Source organism: Peromyscus maniculatus, chromosome 1 (genome assembly GCF_049852395.1).
Source record: "Peromyscus maniculatus bairdii isolate BWxNUB_F1_BW_parent chromosome 1, HU_Pman_BW_mat_3.1, whole genome shotgun sequence".
In the NCBI taxonomy this organism is placed as follows: domain Eukaryota; kingdom Metazoa; phylum Chordata; class Mammalia; order Rodentia; family Cricetidae; genus Peromyscus; species Peromyscus maniculatus.
Window position 1 is genome coordinate 27,123,420 of NC_134852.1, and position 23,970 is coordinate 27,147,389.

At 39.1% G+C, this 23,970-nt stretch overlaps 1 protein-coding gene across 2 annotated transcripts in view; it reads left to right on the top strand.

Moving 5' to 3' along the window:
* The window catches only part of LOC143272660 (uncharacterized), a 99,184-nt gene that overhangs the window by 30,539 nt on the left and 44,675 nt on the right, over positions 1-23,970 (top strand). The window contains exon 1 of one of the 2 annotated variants that reach the window (XM_076568448.1): positions 12,590-12,914. The exons of the other annotated variant lie outside the window; for it this stretch is intronic. Within the exon in view, the coding sequence (XP_076424563.1) occupies positions 12,658-12,914 (257 nt within the window). The 5' untranslated portion in view covers positions 12,590-12,657. Of the gene's footprint in view, positions 1-12,589; positions 12,915-23,970 lie in introns of those variants that run through there. 2 annotated transcript variants of the gene reach the window in all.

The window sequence follows — 23,970 nt, forward strand, 5'->3', positions numbered from 1 at the left end:
CATGAAAAATCAAGCAATAGATAATCCCACACCAACAAACACCACAGAAGGACAACACAACACAACCAAAAAAAATAACAGGCCGGGTGGTGGTGGCACACGCCTTTAATCCCAGCACTCGGGAGGCAGAGCCAGGCGGATCTCTGTGAGTTCGAGGCCAGCCTGGGCTACCAAGTGAGCTCCAGGAAAGGCGCAAAGCTACACAGAGAAACCCTGTCTCGAAAAACCAAAAAAAAAAAAAAAAAAAAAAAACCAGGAATTAACAATCACTGGTCATTAATATCCATCAATATCAATGGTCTCAACTCACCTATAAAAAGACACAGGCTAACAGAATGGATAAGAAAACAGGACCCATCCATTTGCTGCATAAAAGAAACATACCTTAATTCCAAAGACAGACACTACCTCCAAGTAAAGGGCTGGGAAAAGGTTTTCCAAGCAAATGGACCTAAGAAACAAGCTGGTGTAGCTATCCTAATATCTAATAAAATAGACTTCAAACTAAAATCAATCAAAAGAGACCAGGATGGACATTACATATTCATCACAGGAAAAATCCACCAAGATGAAGTCTTGATTCTAAACATTTATGCTCCAAATACAAAAGCACCCACATTCATAAAAGAAACACTACTAAAGTTTAAAACGCACATCAAACCCCACACATTAGTAGTGGGAGATTTTAACACACCACTCTCACCAAAAGATAGATCTAGCAGACTGAAGCTTAACAAAGAAATAAAGAACCTAACAGATGTTATGACTCAAATGGACCTAATAGATATCTACAGAATATTCCATCCTAACACAAAAGAATATACCTTCTTCTCAGCACCCCATGGAACCTTCTCAAAAATTGACCACATGCTTGGACACAAAACAAATCTCAACAGATACAAAAAATTGGAATAACCTCCTGTATCTTATCAGACCACCATGCCTTAAAGTTAGACCTCAATAGCAACAAAAATGATAGAAAACCCACAAACTCATGGAAACTGAATAATGCCCACCTGAAACATCAATGGGTCAAGGAAGAAATAAAGACAGAAATTAAAGAGTTCCTAGAATTCAATGAAAATGAAAGTACAACATACCCAAACTTATGGGACACTATGAAAGCAGTGCTAAGAGGAAAATTCATAGCTCTAAATGCACACATAAAGAAGATGGAGCAATCCTATACCAATGAATTAACAGCACAACTGAAAGCTCTATAACAAAAAGAAACAAACTCACCCAGGAGAAATAGACGCCAGGAAATAATTAAATTGAGGGCTGAAATCAACGAAATAGAAAACAAGAGTACAATACAAAAAAATCAATGAAACAAAGAGTTGGTTCTTTGAAAAAATCAACAAGATAGAAAAACCACTAGCCAAATTAACCAAAAGGCAAAGAGAGAGCACCCAAATTCACAAAATCAGAAATGAAAAGGGAGACATAACAACAGACAATGAGGAAATCCAGAGAATCATCAGATCATACTTCAAAAACCTGTACTCCACAAAAATGGAAAACCAGGAAAAATGGACAATTTTCTGGATAAATACCACATACCAAAATTAAATCAAGACCAGATAAACCATTCAAATAGACCAATAACCCCTAAAGAAATAGAAACAGTCATCAAAAGTCTCCCAACCAAAAAAAGCCCAGGACCAGATGGTTTCAGTGCAGAATTCTACCAGACTTTCAAAGAAGAACTAATACCAATCCCCTTCAAGTGTTCCACACAATAGAAACAGAAGGAACACTACCAAACTCTTTTTATGAGGCTACAATTACCCTGATACCCAAACCACACAAAGATGCAACAAAGAAAGAGAACTACAGACCAATCTCCCTCATGAACATTGATGCAAAAATACTCAACAAAATATTGGTAAATCAAATCCAAGAATACATCAAAACAATCATCCATCACGACCAAGTAGGATTCATCCCAGGGATGCAAGAATGGTTCAACATACGAAAATCAGTCAATGTAATACACCATCTAAACAAACTGAAAGAAAAAACCACATGATCATCTCCTTAGATGCTGAAAAAGCCTTTGACAAAATCCAACACCCCTTCATGATAAAGGTCTTAGAAAGATTAGGAATACAAGGAACATTTCTAAACATAATAAAAGCAATTTATAGCAAGCCAACAGCAAACATCAAATTAAATGGAGAGAAACTCAAAGCGATACCACTAAATTCAGGAACAAGACAAGGCTGTCCACTCTCCCCATATTTATTCAATATAGTACTAGAAGTTCTAGCTGGAGCAATAAGACAACAAAAGGAGATCAAAGGGATACAAATTGGCAAGGAAGAAGTCAAACTTTCACTATTTGCAGATGATATGATAGTATACATAAGTGACCCCAAAAACTCTACCAGGGAACTCCTACAGCTGATAAATTCCTTCAGTAAAGTGGCAGGATACAAGATCAACTCAAAAAAATCCGTAGCCCTCCTATACACAAATGATAAAAGGGCTGAGAAAGAAGTCAGAGAAACATCACCCTTTACAATAGCCACAAATAATATAAAATACCTTGGGATAACACTAACTAAACAAGTGAAAGACCTTTTTGATAAGAACTTTAAATCTCTAAAGAAAGAAATTGAAGAAGATATCAGAAAATGGAAGGATCTCCCATGCTCATGGATAGGTAGGATTAACATAGTAAAAATGGCAATCTTACCAAAAGCAATCTACAGATTCAATGCAATCCCCATCAAAATCCCAACACAATTCTTCACAGACTTGGAAAGAAAAATACTCAACTTTATATGGAAAAACAAAAGACCCAGGATAGCTAAAAGAATCCAATACGATAAAGCAAATCTTGGAGGCATTACCATCCCTGACCTCATACTCTACTATAGAGCTATAGTAATAAAAACAGCTTGGTACTGGTATAAAAACCGACATACGGACCAATGGAATCGAATTGAAGACCGTGACATTAATCCATGCACATATGAACACCTGGTTTTTGACAAAGGAGCCAAAACTATACAATGGAACAAAGAAAGTATCTTCAACAAATGGTGCTGTCATAACTGGATCTCAATATGCAAAAGATTACAAATAGATCCATATCTGTCACCATGCACAAAACTCAAGTCCAAGTGGATCAAAGACCTAAACATAAATCCAGTTACTCTAAACTTAATAGAAAAGAAAATAGGAAGCACTCTTGAACGCATTGGCACCGGAGACCATTTCCTAAATAAAACACCAATAGCACAGACCCTGAACACAGCAATTAATAAATGGGACCTCTCGAAACTGAGAAGCTTTTGCAGGGCAAAAGACACAGTCAATAAGACTAAAAGACAGCCAACAGATTGGGAAAAGATCTTCACCAACCCCACATCTGACAGAGGATTGATCTCCACAATATATAAAAAACTCAAGAAACTAGACATCAAAGTACTGAACAGTCCAATTAAAAAATGGGCTAAAGAGCTAAACAGAGAATTCACAAAACAAGAACTACAAATGGCTGAAAGACATTTAAAGAAATGCTCAACATCCTTAATCATCAGAGAAATGCAAATCAAAACGACTCTGACATACCACCTTACACCTGTTAGAATGGCTACAATCAAAAACACCAATGACAACCAATGTTGGAGTGGATGTGGAGCAAAGGGAACACTCCTCCACTGTTGGTGGGAATGTAAACTTGTACAACCACTGTCGAAATCAGTATGGCGGTTTCTCAGAAAATTAGGAATCGAACTACCTCAAGACCCAGCCATCCCACTCTTGGGCATATACCCAAAGAATGCTGATACATACCATAAAGATACATGCTCAGCTATGTTCATAGCAGCACTATTTGTAATAGCCAGAACCTGGAAACAACCTAGATGCCCATCAACGGAAGAATGGATGGAAAAAAATGTGGTACATATACAAAATGGAGTACTACTCAGCAGAGAAAAACAATGAAAGCATGAAATTTGCAGGCAAATGGATGGAACTAGAAAAAATCATTCTGAGTGAGGTAACCCAAACCCAGAAAGACAGTTATGGTATGTACTCACTCATAGGTGGATTCTAGATATAAAATAAAGAACAATCAGACCACAACCCTTAGAACCATAGAGGCTATATATATATCATGGAGGTCCCTAGGATGACTGTGGCATATAATAAATTTCAGTTTTATTCAATTATTAAAAAAATAGCCAAATGAATGGAAACACATAAACTCTGAACCAAAGGCTGAGGGGCCCCCAACTGGATCAGGCCCTCTGAATAGGTGAGACAGTTGATTGGCTTGATCTGTTTGGAAGGCAACTAGGTAGTGTGATCAAGTCCTGTGCTCACTCATTGCATGAGTTGGCTGTTTGAAACCTGGAACTTATGCAGGGACACTTGGCTCAGTCTGGGAGGAAGGGGCTGGACCTCCCTGGACTGAGTCTACCAAATTGATCGCAATCCTCGGGGGAGGACTTGTCCTGGAGGAGGTGGGAATGGAGGGTGGGCTGGGGGTAAGGGGAGGGGGTGTGGGGGGGAAATAGGGGAACCCATGGCTGATATGTAGAACTGAATGGTATTGTAAAATAAAAAATATATATATAAAGAAGGAAATGCCGATGAAGATACAAGGAGCCTATAGAACACCAAACAGACTAGACCCCAGAAAAAGTCCCCTCAACACATAATAATTAAACAACTAAATGTACAGAATAAAGAAAGAATATTAAGAGCAGCAAAGGAAAAAGGCCAAGTGACCTATAAAGGTAAACCCATCAGAATGACACCCGATTTCTCAATGGAGACTTTGAAAGCCAGAAGGACCTGGACAGATGTAATGCAGACACTAAGAGCCCATAGATGTCAGCCCAGACTAATATACCCAGCAAAACTTTCAATCATCATAGATGGAATGAACAAAACATTTCCAGTCAAAGCCAGATTTACACAATACTTATCCACAAACCCAGCCCTACAGAAAGCACTAGAAGGAAAATTCCAACCTAAGGAAGTCATATACACACTCGAAAACCCAGGCAATAGATAAAGCCATAGCAGTAAACCCCAAAGAAGAGGAGTACACATAAACTACCACCAAAAATAACAGGGATGAACAATCACTGGTCATTAATATCTCTTAATATCAACAGATTAATTCACCTATAAAAAGACACAGGCTTACAGAATGGATACGAAAGCAGGACCCATTTTTCTGCTGCATACAAGAAACACATCTCAAATTCAAAGATAGACACTACCTAAGTATAAAAGGCTGGGAAAAGACTTTCCAATCAAATGGTCTTAAGAAACGAGTGTAGCCATCCTGATATCCAACAAAATAGACTTCAAACTAAAATCAATCAAAAGAGATCAAGAAGGGCATTACATACTCATCACAGGAAAGAGCCACCAAGATGAAGTTTCAATTCTGAACATTTATGCCCCAAACACAAGGGCACATTACTAAAAGCTTAAACCACAAATAAAACCCCACACATTAATAGTGGGAGATCTCAACACCCCACTTTCACCACTGGACAGATCACCCAAATCGAAACTTAACAGAGAAATAAAGGACTTAACTGATGTTATGACTCAAATGGACTTAATTGATATCTACAGAACATTCCATCCTAACAAAAAAGAATATACCTTCTCAGCACCCCATGGAACTTTCTCTAAAATCGACCACATACTTGACTACAAAGCAAGTCTTAACAGATACAAAACAATTGGAATAACCTCCTGTGTTTTATCAGACCACCATGGTTTAAAGTTAGATTTCAACAACAAAAACTACAGAAAACCTACAATCTCATAGAAACTGAATAATGCTCAACTGAATCACCAATGGGTTAAGGAAGAAATAAAGAAAGCAATTAAAGATTTCCTAGAGATCAGCAAAAATGAAGACACCACACACCCAAACTTATGGGACACTATGAAAGCAGTGCTAAGAGGGAAATTCATAGCACTAAATGCTCACATAAAGAAGTTGGAGAAATCTCACACTAGTGACTTAACAGCACACCTGAAAGCTCTAGAACAAGAAGATGCAAAGTCTCCCAGGAAGAATAGACGCCAGGAAATTATCAAAGTGAGAGGTGAAATTAATAAATTAGAAACTAAGAGAATAATACAAAAAATTAATGAAACAGAGTTGGTTCTTTGAGAAAATCAACAAGATAGACAAGCCCTTATCCAAACTAACCAAAAGACAGAGAGAGAGAATCCAAATTAACAAAATCAGAAATGAAAAGGGGGACAATAACAACAGACATTGAGGAAATCCAGAGAATTATCAGGTCATATTTCAAAAACCTCTACTCCACAAAACTGCAAAACCTAAAAGAAATGGACAATTTTCTAGATAGGTACCACATACCTAAGTTAAATCAAGACCAGATGAACTATTTAAATAGTCCAATAACCCCTAAGGAAATAGAAACAGTCATTAAAAGTCTCCCAACCAAAAAAAGCCCAGGACCAAATGGTTTCAGCGCCGAATTCAACCAGATCTTCAAAGAAGAGTTAATACCAATTCTCTCTATATTTTTCCACATAATAGAAACAGAAGTAACATTACCAAACTTCTTCTATGAGGCTACAATTACCCTGATTCCTAAACCAAACAAGGATACAACAAAGAAAGAGAACTACAGACCGATCTCCCTCATGAACATTGATGCAAAAATACTCAATAAAATACTGGCAAATAGACTCCAAGAACACATCAACACAATTATCCACCATGATCAAGTAGGCTACATCCCAGGGATGCAAGGACGGTTCAACATATGAAAGTCCATCAATGTAATACACCATATAAACAAACTCAAAGAAAAAAAACCACCTGATCATCTCACTAGATGCAGAAAAGGCATTTGACAAAATCCAACACCCCTTCATGATAAAAGTCTTGGAACAATCCGGAATACAGGGAACATACCTAAACTTCATAAAGGCAATTTACAGCAAGCCAACAGCCAACATCAAATTAAATGGAGAGAAACTCAAAGCAATACCACTAAAATCAGGAACGAGGCAAGGCTGTCCACTCTCCCCATACTTATTCAATATAGTACTTGAAGTTCTAGCCAGAGCAATAAGACAACATAAGGAGATTAAGGGGATACAAATTGGAAAGGAAGAAGTCAAGCTTTCCCTATTTGCAGATGACATAATAGTATACTTGAGTGACCCCAAAGATTCCACCCAGGAACTGATAAAGCTTATAAACACCTTCAGGAACATAGCAGGATACAAAATCAACTCAAAAAATATCAGTAGCCCTCCTATATACAATGGACAAAGAAGCTGAGAAGGAAATCAGAGATACATCACCCTTTACAACAGCCAAAAATGACATAAAATACCTTGGAGTAACACTAACCAAGCAAGTGAAGGACCTATATGACAAGAACTTTAAGTCCCTGAAAAAAGAAATTGAAGAACTTGTCAGAAAATGGAAAGATCTCCCATGTTCATGGATAGGCAGGACCAACATAGTAGAAATGGCAATTTTACCAAAAGCAATCTGCAGATTCAATGCAATCCCCATCAAAATACCAACACAATTCTTCACAGACCTGGAAAGAATAATAATCAACTTCATATGGAAAAACAAAAAACCCAGGATAGCCAAAAGAATCCTGTACAATAAAACAACCTCTGGAGGCATCACAATCCCTGACTTCAAGCTCTACTATAGAGCTACAGTGATAAAAACAGCTTGGTATTGGCATAAAAACCGACATGGGGACCAATGGAATCGAATTGAAGACCCTGACATTAACCCACACACATATAAACATAAAATTTTTGACAAAGAAGCCAAAAGTGTACAATGGAACAAAGAAAGCATCTTCAACAAATGATGCTGGCATAACTGGATATCAACATGTAGAAGACTGCAAATAGATCCATATCTGTCACTGTGCACAAAACTTAAGTCCAAGTGGATCAAGGACCTCAACATAAATCCAGCTACTCTGAACCTGCTAGAAGAGCAAGTAAGAAGTGGTCTTGAACGCATTGGCATCGGAGATCGCTTCCTAAATATAACACCAGTAGCACAGGCACTGAGAGAAACAATCAATCAATGGGGCCTCTTGAAACTGAGAAGCTTTTGTAGAGCAAAGGATACGGTCAACAAGGCAAAGCAACAGCCTACAGAATGGGAAAAGATGTTCACCAACCCCACATCTGACAGAGGACTGATATCCAGAATATATAAGGAACTCAAGAAATTAGACATTAAAACGACCAACAGTCCAATTAAGAAATGGGCTATAGAACTAAAGAGAGAATTCTCAACAGAGGAAACTCAAATGGCTTAAAGACATTTAAGGAATTGTTCAACATCCCTAATCATCAGGGAAATGCAAATCAAAACAACTCTGAGATACTACCTTATACCAGTCAGAATGGCTCTAAGATCAAAAACACTGAAGACACTTTATGCTGGAGAGGATGTGGAACTAGGGGAACTCTCCTCCACTGTTGGAGGGAATGCAAGATTGTACAACCACTTTGGAAATCAATATGGCAGTTTCTTAGAAATTGGGAATCAATCTCCCCCAAGATCCAGCTATACCACTCCTGGGCATATACCCAAGAAATGCTCAATCATACCACAAGAGAACTTGCTTAGCTATGTTCATATCAGCATTGTTTGTAATAGCCAAAACCTGGAAACAACCTAGATGCCCTTCAACTGAAGAATGGATAAATAAATTGTGGCACATATACACAATGGAATACTACTCTTCAGAGAAAAACAATGACATCATGAGGTTTGCAGACAAATGGATGGATCTAGAGAAAATCATCCTGAGTGAGGTAACCCAGACTCAGAAAGACAAATATGGTATGTACTCACTCATAGGAAGATGCTAGATGTGGAACAAGAATGACTGGACTGCTACTCACATCACCAGTGAGGCTACCTGGCAAATGGGACCCCAAGAAAGACATGGAGAAATGGATGAGATCTAAATGAAAAGCCTGGACATGAGTGGGAGCAATGAAGGGCGAGAGTCGAGGGAAAGAGAGTGGGAGATCCTAGCTGGATCAAGAAAAGAGAGGGAGAACAAGGAATAGGAGACCATGGTAAATGAAGACCACATGAGAAAAGGAAGAAACAAAGAGCAAAAGAGGCCCACAGAAATCCACAAAGATACCCCCACAAAAGACTGCTGGCAATGGTCGAGAGACAGCTGGGAGTGACCTACTCTGGTGATGGGATGGCCAAACACCCTAATAGGTGTGCCATAAACCCCATCCAAGGACTGAGGAATCTGGATGCAGACATCCATGGCTAGGCCCCTGGTGGAGCGCTGGGAGTCTAATTAGTGAGAAAGAGGAGGGTTTATATGAGTGAGAATTGTTGAAACCAAGGTTGGATAAAGCACAGGGACAAATAAACAAATGAATGGAAACACATGAACTATGAACCAAAGGCTGAGGGGCCCCCAACTGGATCAGGCCCTCTGAACAGGTGAGACAGTTGATTGGCTTGATCTGTTTGGGAGGCATCTAGGCAGTGGTACCAGGCCCTGGGCTCGTTGCATGAGTTAGCTGTTTGAAACCTGGGACTTATGCAGGGACGCTTGGCTCAATCTGGGAGGAGGGGACTGGACCTGCCTGGACTGAGTCTATCAGGTTGATCCCAGTCCGCAGGGGAGACCTTGATCTGGAGCAGGTGGGAATTGGGGTTGGGCTGGGGGGGAAGGGGAAGGGGGCAGGAAGGGAGAGAACAAGGGAATCTGTGGCTATTATTTAGAACTGAATAGTATTGTAAAATAAAAAAATATATAAAATAAAAAAACAAAACAAAACAAACAAACAAACAAACCAAAAAAAGGAAGACTAAAAAAAAAAAAATCCCAGCACTCAGGAGGCAGAGCCAGCCGGATCTCTGTAAGTTCGAGGCCAGCCTGGTCTACATAGCGAGTTCCAGGAAAGGCACAAAGCTACACAGAGAAACCTTGTCTTGAAAAAACAAAACAAAACAAAAAACAAAAAAAAGAGAATCTGTAATTAACACTCAACACACTTCAAAATTGTTTTAGTTCCCTTGCAATATAACATTCTTAGTGGATTCCTAAATCACTTTTTCCATCTTACATGCACCCTGCAAATTCCTTGTTATTTATGAACACAAAATGCTTTCTAAATGCATGTATCCCTGACTGGGATAAATCTCAAATTTAAGTGAAGATGGTCTTGAACAGATGATGCTCCTGCCTCTACCCGCTGCGTGCTAGGATTACAGGAAATGTACCACCACTTCTGGCTGCATATTCTGAATTTTAAATATCTTTATAAATTACGGTAAATGTAAAACTAAGCAAGTGAAATTAATTTTGCTAGTATTTTACTTTCATTTAATGTAATTGTCACTTCAATATGTAATCATTGTAAAATAATGGGGAAAAAAGAAAAATTGAAATGTACATGTTGCATGCTGAGGATATAGGTGAGGGGTAGAGCACTTGTCTAGCATGTACAGGTGCTGGGGCACATGTGAGAGTGTAAAGGAACCGAGGTACAGGAACCTGCTACATTACTGCTGGAACTGTAGCCATAAAATGATGCAGCCACTAGCACCAGAGTATGCACAGCATTTATAATAGAGAAAAGGTAGAAACCCCAAATACCTACGGCTTGATGAATGGGTGAACAAAGTGTGCAGTGTTAATACAATGGTCAAGTGTCTAGCCATGAAAAGGGGTAGAGTACTGCTACATCCTACAACATGAAAAAACATGACACACATTAAACTCAGTGAAAGAAGCAAAATGACAGAAGCATAGGACAGTTCTCGATGAGATGGCTTGATTTCTTTTAAACACCCAGAATGAGAAAACTGAAGCAGAAAGTTAGATTGGTAGCTGATAGGGGATGGGGTCTGGAGGAACCAAGAATAACTACTAATAAATAAATGGTTTCTTTTCAAATAACAAAAATATTTTAAAATCAAATAGGGTGATGGTTGCATAATATTAAGAACATACTAAGAAAACCCTGCTGGATTGTATGCTTTAATAGAGAGAACCTACTACATAAGTGTCTTACATTATTATCTAAAGATTACACTTAGTTCATGTGTATTATGTTTTGCCTACATGTATGTAGTACACTGTGCGCATGTCTGGTGCCTGTGAAGATACAAGAGGGTGCTGGATCCCCTAGAACTGCATTTACAGATGGTTGTGAGCTTCCATGTGGGTGCTGTTGTGGGTCACATGGTTTGTAGCTGAGAGATATTGAGGATTACCTTTCTCCTCCAGTAGTGCACAAACTGCCTTCCAGTACCATGAACTCTGGTTAGTGGGTGAAGAATCTAGTTAGACATCAGTTCAACTTCTCAGTGTTCAATGATAGAAATGTTACCTTCAGAAACAAGACCTTAACATCAGCTTTGCAGAGCCCCCAACAGCCTTGGAAATAGCCTGTGCTATTTGGGGATTCTGTGGGTCCCTTTGGTTAGGGACTCAAGAGGCTGTACCCTGTTCCTGGCACAGGAGGTTTAAGATGGTGGCATAAGATGTCTAATTGGAGCCTTGTCAAACCTGTTATGTTTTGAGCCCATTTAGATCCCTTTCACATATGTATGGTAAGCTTCTGGGGTAGTCAGTTTCCATATAGTTATTCAAAGGGTTTGCAGTGTTGACTGTCCCTGCCCATATTTCTCCTTTAACTTTCTATCCCATCCTTCTCTCATTAAATCCTTCTAATCTAGTGTTCATTTATATCTTCATAACACTATACACTTTCCCCTTCCTTGAGAGATACTCTCCTCCCTTCTGGTCCTTTACCAGGTACCAAACATCTGTGGTTATTCAGATTGTAGTTCCCATTGCAGAACCTTTAAAGAAAACAAAACAAAAACAAACAAACAAACAAACAAACAAACAAACAAACCAAGCCGGGCAGTGGTGGCACATGCCTTTAATTCCAGCACTGGGGAGTCAGAGGCAAGCAGATCTTTGTGAGTTTGAGGCCAGCCTGTGCTACAGAGTGAGTTCTAGGAAATGATGAAAGCTACACAGAGAAACCCTGTCTCGAAAGACAAAAAAAAAAAAAAAAAAGAAAAAGAAAAAGAAAAAAAAAAACCAAAAACCAATATTTGTCTTTTTGGGTCTGGCTTGGCCCCATCAGGATGAATTTTTTTCTAGCTCCATCAGGCCAGTCTTAGGGAGGTATTTTCTCATGGCTGCAGGACTGTAAGGACCCAACCCATTCCCCAGTGTTTTGCTATGGAGGCCCTGCAGGTAGCTCTACCCCAAAATTCCGTTTGACAGTGCTTTGCACAGGGGCTGGGCATGGTAGGCTTTTGCCACTGGAGTCTGACATGGGCATGGGCGGAGCACGCGCTCACGGTTCACAGCTGCTGAGCACCATTGTGTGCTCACAGCACATCACAATGCCAGGGCAGCTGTGTTGCTAAGGGTGAAGCAGAGTTTTGCTCACACTGAACCAAGGACCTGCGCTAGCAGGACGGTCCTGTGTGTCAGTGGCGAGACTTTAACCGAATTTCAAATTTTTAGTGTACCAGTGTTCTATTTTTTACTTTAGGGTTTGGGAGGGAGTGGGTGGCTAAAGGGGAGGGTGGGTAGGGCAGGGAGGGCGGGGAGGGCCTGCGGAGCCTTAAGGCTCAACATGCAGGAGGACATAGACTACGATGCCCCTGCTATTCAAGCCCCAAAGAGGGCTCGCTGGTACAGCCGCCTGTGGCCCTCATGCCTGGGTCATGGGTGCTCGTGTCGGAAACGACAACCGAAATTTACCCTCTACTCCATCGGGTACGACCCTGTCGGGGAACTCCAAAGGGCGGCCAGCGTGGGGGACGTGACATCAATAGAGCGATTTATCGACTGCCACCAACACTATGTGAATGAACAGGACACAAGGCGCAGGTAATGGGGCCCGGGGAAGAGAAAGGGCCAGGAGGGACAGGAAGTGTTGGCGACAGTCAGGGCCAACTAAGGAGAAACACACCTTCCAGGACTGAGCCCAGTGGGGTTTGTGCCTGCTTTAGGCTTCTAGGCATCTGGGACCAGCACACCTTGGAAGGACAGCACAGGCCTTCTTTAAGAGAAGCAAAAGAAAGAATTTCAGTTAATTTACAAATCCTTTTACATTGTCTCTTTTAGAGCACTTTATTGGGCGCTTTAAAGCGATTTAGCTAATGAAACTACATACATTTTATTTTTATGTGTATATTTAAATTTGTTTTAGATTTATGTATATAATCTTTTTGCCTGCATGTATTTCCAAAGCACTACGTGCATCAGAAGGTGTTGGGTCTCCTGGAACTGGAGTTACCGACAGCCGTGGGTGCTAGAAATCTAACTCAGGTCCTCTACAGGTGAAACTGGAGCTTGTAAACACCAAGCCATCTCTCCAGCCGTTAATGTCTATGTTTTTAGTACTATGTTATATACAACACAGAAAATGGTAACATGAGATAAATTTTCACATAAAATGTCAACTTTGAGCCAAAGAAAGAATCACCAAGAAATCTTACATCATTGGGACCCATGTTTGCTGAGGGATCTTATAAGGACATTTTTAACTAGAACTATGTGTACATGGTGTGTGTGTATGTGTGTGTGTGTGTGTGTTTATATATATGTGAAGGCTACAGGTTGACATTATCTTCCTCAATTGCTTTTCACCTTATTAAAAAATTGTAGGTGTGTGTGTGTGTGTGTGTGTGTGTGTGTGTGTGTGTGTGTGCACATGTACCCCACATATCTGCAGGTAAGTGTATGAAGGTCAGAAGAAAGCTATATTTGAGAGTTGTGTGTTCTGCCATATTGTGGGTTCTGGGGGTTGAACCCAGGCCATCATGTCTGCTGGCAGGTCCCACCACCTGATGAACCACCTTGTGGTCCCTACACCTCATTTTTTGAGGCTGTTTCTCTCACCCAAATCTCTACTAGATTGTCAAGGTGCTGGGGGTTCTGAACTCAGGCCCTCAGGCTTGCATGGCAAGTGCTTTACCAACTGAGCTCTTCCAGCCACCCCAGCCCTTCTTTCCTATTTCTTATTTCACACTGTGTTCTAAAGGGGAACCAGTGACACTCAACAGTAGAATTTCCATAGCCATAGCGCATATGCTTCTTGATAATTTCTGTAGTTCTGAGTGGTTATTTAGTCTTCTAAATGAGAGCTTTCTACAAATAATGAAAATAAAGTGTATTTTCAAAGTATTCTTTGCTTAACAAACGCATTCTTTAAAAACATTGAATTTTCAACTGTATTTGTCCATTCTGTCAATCCATTTATTCCCCACATGGAACTTAGTTATTATCTACTATACAGAAAACACATTCTACTACATCTCAAGATTCTCTCATTCTTAAAATCTTTGTTTCTCTGCCCAGTTAGCTTTCCTTACATTCTATAAATTTAAATATTGAATACAATGAACCATGCTCATTTGAATCTCTAGTTTCTTTTGGTTTAAAGCTTTTTGAAAATCAAAGCAAGGGAGCTATGATGCAATGGGTTATCTCCTTATAGAGACATTTGCCCAATTTTGGTGTGAGTCCATGGACACACTGGGGGTGCAAGGCAAAGCACAATGGCCTGCTTTGCTACCATTTGGTGTCTGAATTATCATGGGCACTCTATTTTCTGAAGACTAGACTGTGTCCCTGTTGGCAGCAATATAGAAATATTACTTTTGGGTATTGAGAAATGAAAAAAAAATTCAAAGTACTGATAACTGAGGATTTAGATTTTTGTTTGTTGTTACTGCTATTTTAAACCTGTTTGCCTTTCATAGTCTTTTTTTTTTTATTTTTCGAGACAGGGTTTCTCTGTGTAGCTTTGCGCCTTTCCTGGGACTCACTTGGTAGCCCAGGCTGGCCTCGAACTCACAGAGATCTGCCTGGCTCTGCCTCCCGAGTGCTGGGATTAAAGGCGTGCGCCACCACCGCCCGGCTTTCATAGTCTTAAGTGCTAAAATTTACATAGATACAAGTGGCCTGTAGAATTGCCATGGGTCTGTAGATTGTATCATATTTCACTTAATGTAAGCTACAGTGGAATGCATGATAACCTTTTATTTTGTATAGTAGCAAAGTTAAAAATATTGTTGTTAGCATCCTGCCCTCACTCCTCTACATGTGCAGCTTGGGGTCTTGTGTCTTATGTCGTCGAGACATTGGTGACTATGTGCATGCCTTAAAACGCCAGATGTAGACCCCATGCTGCTTCTTTGCTCTCGCTCTGTTCTCCACTCTCCTCCTGCCATCTCTCTCTCTCTCTCTCTCTCTCTCTCTCTCTCTCTCTCTCTCTCTCTCCCCCCCCCCCTCTAGACCTGGCTATCCTCTTTCCTATCCCCTTCCTCCTTCCAATAAAGCTCTCTGTAACTCTGGTAGTTGTGGCCCTGGCTTGTGACTTTTCCACTGGTAATCAGCTGCACCACCAGTGCCATTGATCCTTTCATTTGGTGCTGTTACTTGGATCCTCCTGCCTCTGCCTCCTTTAGCAAATCCTACTGGCATGCGCCACCCATGGGCCTGTAGATCGTATCATATTTCATTTAATGTAAGGCACAGTGAACTACATGATAAGCTTTTATGTTGTATAGTATCAAAGTTAAAAATATTGCCAATTATAGTCATAAAATATCATGGCATAGATTTTAGCGATGCTAAAATGTAAAATAAAGAGTAAGGTCGGCACAGTGGCACTGACCTGCAATCCTACCTACTGGGAGAATTACCAAGTTCAAGGTCATCTTGGGGAATATAGTTTTAAAATTTGGAAATATATTTGAATAAAAAAATTTTGTGTCTGCACATTAAGTAGAATTCTGTTATTTCTCTTCATTGAAATATTGTGTTTGTTATCAGTAGGAAGACTAATCATTATTGTATCCGCCAAATGTAGATGTAACCAATCGTATTATTAAAATAAGAGACACAGAGCCAAGGTAAAAGAGAAAAGCCGAGAGGTCAGAGCTCAGAGATAAAATCTTACCTCCTGCAGTGCTCCTAGCTTCCCCGAGAGAGGGAGGTACTTCCTGTGTCCCTGTTTAAATAATCTTTCTGTTCTGCCTTCTCATTGGTTGTAAACCCAACCACATGACTGCCTCATCACTGCCTGTAAGTACCGCCCTCCAGGTCTTAAAGGCGTATGTCTCCAATACTGGCTGTATCCCTGAACACACAGAAATCTACCTAGCTCTTCTAACCACCACGCTCTCACTATGGCTCTAATAGCTCTGACCCCAGGGCAACTTTATTTATTAACATAAAATTAAAATAACATTTCAGTACAAATAAAATATCACCACATTTCCCCTTTTCTATTTTAATAAAAAGAAAAAAGGCAAAAGGTTATAACTAACAAAAGAAAAACTATATACAAAAGTACAATAACTATATACAATATATACAAGTAACAAATACCTAAACGATGTCTAGTCCATTTGTATTTGACAAATCAGAGAAAATAATTCCCTTATCTATCCTATTTTAGTAAGTCCAAAATGTATCTAATTCACTTTCTATCCTAATTAATCTTCAACTATAACTAACTAATCTTCAACTCCCTCAGAGACCCAAGAAGGAAATAATATTAGCTAACAAAAATAAAAACAGGAAGTGCACAAAAGCAACTTCCAAAAATTTTGTGAGTCGACAGAAACAGCCAGCTGCCTGGACAGTCACCTGAGGTTTCTCCACAGTGTTGGGGCATCATCTTCAGCCTATAGGCTTATGGTATCTGACAGACTCATTTGTGAAGTAGGTTGTACACAAGGTCAACAGTTCAACCTCACATTGGGTGAGAGCAGTCCATGTACCAGAAACACCTGAATTCCACTAGTGTCATGTCATGATTCAGGATTTTAAATTCTGGAAATTGTTGATGGTTTTTGAATTCAGCTGTCCATTCTTCTTGGCTGTGTATATATGGCTTCATCTAAGCATCCCCTTCTCCACATCCCTCTATTAAATGCCAGTCTACTATTGAGAGGCGTGAGCTTTCAGTTGCTGTTCCATTGCACAACAGAAGCCATCGGCCCACTGCCTGTTCAGCTGCCTTCAAAGAAAAGGGCACTGTACCTTTTCCAGATTGTGAAGGCCACTTCAGGGATGGTGCCATATTGTCCTGGCCTCAGAAGATGCCTTCTGATAAAGCCATAACCATACTTGTTTTGGCAGGAATCGGTAGTCCTTTGTTTCGTGTTCTGTCTGTCCATTTTGTCCTGTTGATTTGAGGATACTTTGTTGTCCAGTGGCTAACTTTTGCCACAATGAAAATTAACTCCATATGCAGTTTCTTCAATGCCCATATTTTCTCTGAAGTAGACTGGTACTGCCAGGAGCTGACATGTCTCAAAAAAGAAAAATTTCTAAGTTATTAAAATATTTTAAATGCCATATTCATTAGATCTCTGAAGGGTTTGAAGATGACCTGTCTAAAATATATCTGCTCAATTTTTAAAACATATCTAATATGACTACAATTTCTATTGTAATGTCTAACTACTAACTTTCATTTCTTTATATCCTAATAGTTGGTAATAATGTAAAGTATTTAAAACTAGTAATTGTCTTTTTCTTTTCTTTCTTTTTTTTTTTTTTTAAACAAGAACCTTAAATCTAATCTCCTTTGCTTAGCCTTTTTCCTAACCCTTGACAACAACTTGTAACCAACCCCCCTAAACAATTGAAAATTATCCCAGACCCAAAACCCATTAAAAGAACCAAAAAACCACCCGCCCCACACCACTTCTTTGGCAATGTGGGTGTCATATTCTTAAAATTGCTTCCTGCTGGGTATGGGTGAAGTTATCTTTATCCTGAAAGAAAAATTTAGGTTAATTGTCAAATTCTAGGAAAGGTAACTATATCCTTCATTATTATCCAGTCTGTGTATAAAGCCAAAGTTCAGGGTTTATCTCAAGTCCTTATTCAAGTAGTCTTTGAGACTGGATCATCTCAGCTAGTCATCTCAAAATTGTTCTGAGCACCTTGTAGTTCAAAGCTGATCTGTAGATGATGTTTGTCAGCTTAGTGATATTATTATTGTCCACGTGGAATTGTTGTTGTTGTTGTTGTTGTTGTTGTTGTTGTTGTTGTGGGGCCCCATCTTCTTTCCGGAGACTTCAGTTGATGTTAGGCCTGGCCGTGATTTCCTGCAGAAAACTGATAAGAGACTCGAACACAAAGACATATATATGCAGCTAACTGAAGCCTTTTTTCTAGAATTAGTTAGTACTCTATATGACCATTCATATCTTAACAAAGTTTAAAATGTATATATATATTAATCTTGTAAATTTTGATATAAAATTTATACTTTAAGAAAAGTTTAAAGAATCAGAATAGAATCAAAGAGTTGAGATTAGTAATAGAATAGTCCCTTAATTAATTTGGCTTTTGTCCTGTCCCATAGCAGAAAACGGCTCTTTTATTCTGTCATGATACAGGGAGTTTGTATTTTCATTTTAACAACATGCTTGAGTTTAAAGAAGGAGAGAGCCATTCTCCAACTCCAAAGTCAGCTTTAAATTTTAATTGAACTGGGACTATTAGAAAACCAATAGTGTTAAATCTTTAGAGAAAAGCAGAAACAAACATTTAAGAAGACATAAAATTTTTTTAGATAATATATACCCATATGCCATATACTCCCATATACTCTGTTTCCTGGGATAGATGATTTGTCCCTTTTCTTCAGTTGTCTCATTTGTCTTGTGTCCTTCAGATTCCTTAACCTTCATTCTCCTAAAAGACAAAAACAAAAACCTTCCCCCAAGACTAATTTTGGGGATGTTCCTTTTTGGCAAGTTATTATCTGATTAAATGAAAAGACATATGTTACAGGTACAAGTTAGTTTAAATTGGATGTTCATGCTGGTTGATGAACTATCACCTCCTCTAATTCAGAGGTTTTTCTTGTTCAAATCGAACCTTTATCAATTTTGATGGTACCCACAGCTTATCTTCTCCTGTAGAAACAAAAGCAAAACCTCGTCCCCAACGTAATACATACCCTGGCTTCCATTCTGAGGTCAGCACATCCTTAAAGTATATAGGCTGATTTAATTCTGTAGTTTTTTCTATTACCCAATGTCTCTCTGCAGCTGTTGTTCCTTTCTCATTGGCATTCAGAAAATTCAAAGTTAATAGAGCATTATGCAGTCTATTTCTGGGGGTTTTTGTTACTCCTTTCTGTTTATTTAGCATATCCTTTAGAGTTCTGTTTGATCTTTCTATAACTGCTTGACCTGTAGGATTATGTGGTATACCTGTAATATGCTTTATTTTGTAATAAGCAAAAAACTGTTTCATTTTAACAGAGACATATGATGGAGCATTGTCAGTTTTAATTTGTGCAGGTATACCCATGATGGCCATAACTTCTAGCAAATGAGTGATTACAGAATCAGCTTTTTCAGAACTCAGAGCAGTTGCCCATTGAAATCCTGAATAAGTATCGATAGTGTGGTGTACATATTTCAGATTTCCAAATTCTGCAAAGAGAAACACATCCATCTGCCAGATTTCATTTCTCTGAGTACCCTTTGGGTTACATCCTGCTGGTAATGGCGTTTGATTATAGAAGGAACAAGTAGGACATTTCTTTACTATTTCTTTGGCTTGTTGCCAGGTTATGGGAAAATCCTTTTTTAAACCTTTACTATTGACATGATGTTTTTTATGAAATTCTGAGGCCTCCAGCACATTTCCTATCAATAATTTATCAATCTCATCATTGCCTTGTGCTAGAGGGCCTGGCAGACCAGTATGAGATCGGATGTGAGTTATATATAAAGGATGACTCCTTTTCCTGATTGTATCTTGTAATTGAATAAATAGTGAAGTTAATTCTGAAGCATCAGGGATAAATTCTGCAGTCTCAATATGTAATACCACTCTTTCAGCATACTGAGAGTCAGTTACTATGTTGAGAGGTTCTGAAAAATCCATTAATACCAACAGAATAGCATACAATTCTGATTTTTGCACTGAATTATAAGGACTTTGTACCACTTTACTTAAATTTTCTGATTTGTAACCTGCCTTTCCTTGTTTGTTGGCATCTGTATAAAATGTACGAACTCCAGATATGGGTTTTTGCTGTACAATTCGAGGCAAGATCCAATCAGCTCTCTTTATAAAATCAATTCTGTTGCTTTTGGGATATTTGCTGTTAATTTCTCCCAAAAAATTACTGCAAGCTCTTTGCCAAGGTTCACTTTCTGTCCATAATTTTTCAATGTCCTCCTTAGTTAAAGGTACGACAATTTCTGCTGGGTCTATTCCTGCTAATTGACGAAGTCTCAATTTTCCTTTCCAAATCAAGTCAGAGATTTTTTCCCCATAAGTTTTTAATTTTTTATTTGGTTTATTTGGTAAAAATATCCATTCCAATATAATATCTTCCCTCTGCATTAATATTCCAGTAGGGGAATGCCTAGAGGGTAAAATAACCAAAATGCAATCCAGCTTTGGATCAATACGATCCACGTGCCCTTCATGTACTTTCTTTTCTACCAAGGCCAATTCTTTTTTAGCTTCAGGTGATAATTCTCTTGGACTATTTAAGTCCTTGTCACCTTCTAAGGTTTTGAACAAATTAGTCAGTTCATCATTTTTTACCCCAACAATAGTTCGTAGATGAGAAATATCTCCAAATAATCTTTGAAAGTCATTAAGAGTCTGTAGTCTATCTCTCCTAATTTGCACCTTTTGGGGTCTAATTTTTTGTAGCTCTATTTTATATCCTAAATAATTAATAGAATCTCCTATTTGTATTTTTTCAGGAGCAATTTGTAATCCCCAGCAAGGCAAAATTTTCTTTACTTCTTCAAACATTCTTTCTAAAGTATCTGCATTTGAGTCAGCTAGTAAAATATCATCCATATAATGATAAATTATAGATTTAGGAAATTTTTTACGTATCACTTCCAATGGCTGTTGTACAAAATATTGGCACAGAGTTGGGCTATTTAACATTCCCTGTGGGAGGACCCTCCATTGAAATCTTTTAACAGGTTGAGAATTATTATAAGTAGGCACTGTGAAAGCAAATCTTTCTTTGTCCTTTTCTTGTAAGGGTATTGAAAAGAAACAGTCTTTTAAATCAATAACTATGAGAGGCCATCCTTTTGGTAACAGAGTAGGCAAAGGAATTCCAGATTGTAGAGAGCCCATCGGCTGAATTACTTTGTTAATTGCTCTAAGGTCTGTTACCATTCTCCATTTACCAGATTTCTTTTTAATAACAAATACAGGAGAATTCCAAGGGCTGGTTGACTGTTCAATATGCTGAGCATTTAACTGTTCTTCTACCAGCTCTTCTAAAGCCTGGAGTTTCTCTGTTGTTAAAGGCCATTGCTGAACCCATACAGGCTTGTCTGTTAACCATTTTAAAGGTAGAGCTGTTGGTATTTTTGGAAGATTATCAGTTGTTGTGCCCTGTTCTTGTATAATATGGATGGCTGGTGACCACTCAAAATAATGCCTTCTAATATTTCTCTCAGAAACATGTGCTAGTTTATGATTTGTTTCTGAGATTGGAGGGATTTTAATCTGAGTATTCCATTGTTGCAACAAGTCTCGACCCCACAGGTTCATAGCTATGTTAGCGACATATGGTTTTAATTTTCCTCTCTGTCCTTCTGGACCTATACATTCCAGCCATCTTGCACTCTGTTTCACTCCAGATAATGTCCCAATTCCTAACAGTTGAACGTTTACCTCCTGAAGAGGCCAAGCTGGATGCCAAAATTCTGGTGCAATTATGGTAATGTCCGCACCTGTGTCTACCAGACCAGACAACAAAACACCATTTATTTTTATCGTTAATTTTGGTCTCTGTTCATTAATAGAAGTTTGCCAAAAAATTTTCTTTATGTTTTCTCCTGAATTTTCTATTCTCTCTTTTTCATCATCCTGACCAGCCTGATTTATTCCAATAGTCATTTGGTTATTTAATCGCTCAGAGCAGGGATTTCCTCTACAGCTGCAGGAAAGGTTTGAACTGGTTTTGCTATGGGGGCCTGCATGAGGCCCCTCCGGGAGTTTCCCGAAAACTGAGGCAAAGGATTACCCTGTCTGTCCTTTGTTGATCTACATTCATTGGTCCAGTGTTTTCCCTTACCACACCTTCTGCATACTCCAGAAGGAAGGGGCATTCTGTTGCCATTGTTCCTTGAAGAAACATTGCTTCTAGGATTGACCTGTTTACAGTCCCTTTTAAAATGTCCTTGCTTTCCACACCCAAAACATCTAACACTCCTCAAACCTTTTGAAATTACTTCTCCTACCCACGTATCATGCTCATCAACCTCAACATTAATTGTTTCTCTAATCCAATCTTCCAAAGGTGCAGATCTTGCCCTTAACGGCCTGATTATTCTTTTGCATGCTGCATTCGCATTCTCAAATGCCAAAGCTTCAATTATTGCCTTACTAGCTTCTGATCCTGAGACCATTCTGTTTACTGCTGAAGCCAGTCTTTCTAAAAAATCTGTGAAAGATTCTTTAGGGCCTTGCATAACCTTTGTGAATGACTCATGTTTTTTTCCTGGTTCATCAACTCTGTCCCATGCATTCAAGGCTGCCATTCGACATAAAATTACGGTTTGAACATCATATAAACATTGTGTTTGTATTGAAGCATATTGGCCTTCTCCAATAAGCTGATCCTGACAAACTTGTATTCCTTTATCCCTCCATTGTGTTTCTACGTTTCTAGCTTCCTCCTTAAACCAAGTCAGAAATTGAATTCTCTGGCTGGGTTCCAGAACAGCTTGTGCAAGGTCCCGCCAGTCCTGTGGTATAATCCTATTATATGTTGACCAAGAGTTTAACATTTGCTTTACATATGGGGAATGCATGCCATAAGATACTATTGCCTCCTTAAACCTTTTAAAATCCATCAGTTCAATTGGAGCCCAGATATTTTGTGTAGCCATTTGATCAGGCATCTGCTGTACGGTTACAGGATAAATTAAGGATGATTGTGTGAAAACAGGCTTTCTTTCTGTAACCTTATGATCCAAACTTGAACCAACTTCACTGTTAAAATTAACAGGTTTTTCTAAAGCTGTTATCCTGGCACTTAAATCGACTATCTTTTTAAATAGTAAAATGAGAATAAGCATGGTGATTAACTGCATAATTCCCATAATACTAATCTTTTCATATAGTTGTTCCATTGTCAGACTGCCTAAAATTTCAAACAAAACCCAATTTTCTTCCAATGTACACAGGAAACCCATTTTTTTAAATGTGGAAAAAATTTGTCTTTTAAATAGTTTCCTTTATGACTTACCAAATCTGTGTAGAACAGTAGAAATCCGAGCGAATTTCAAAACAGCCACCTAGAGTCCTAGGTGTAAATCCAGAGAGAGAGAGAGAGAGAGAGAGAGAGAGAGAGAGAGAGAGAGAGAGAAACAGAGAGACAGAGAGAAAGCAAGAGAGAAAGCAAAAGCGAAAGTGAAAGTGAAAGTGAAAGTGAAAGCGAAGGGGTAGCCGGCTAAAGCTTAAAGCCAGCCACTTGTTCCCTCTGAGCCGAGTCAAGGCTTGGCTTTACAGCCAGGGGCCCTGTTTAGCAGGGCAGGCCTGAGCTGTTTGTAGCACTGGCTTTAAGCAAGCAGCTCACAGTCCGGCCTGAGCCCAAGCAGACCTGGGCTGGGGCTAGGGAGCCGGCTGCTCCGGCTAGGGAGCCGGCCCCAAGCAGTTTTTAATGGATTCTTGTCACGTTGGGCGCCAGATGTAGATGTAACCAATCGTATTATTAAAATAAGAGACACAGAGCCAAGGTAAAAGAGAAAAGCCGAGAGGTCAGAGCTCAGAGATAAAATCTTACCTCCTGCAGTGCTCCTAGCTTCCCCGAGAGAGGGAGGTACTTCCTGTGTCCCTGTTTAAATAATCTTTCTGTTCTGCCTTCTCATTGGTTGTAAACCCAACCACATGACTGCCTCATCACTGCCTG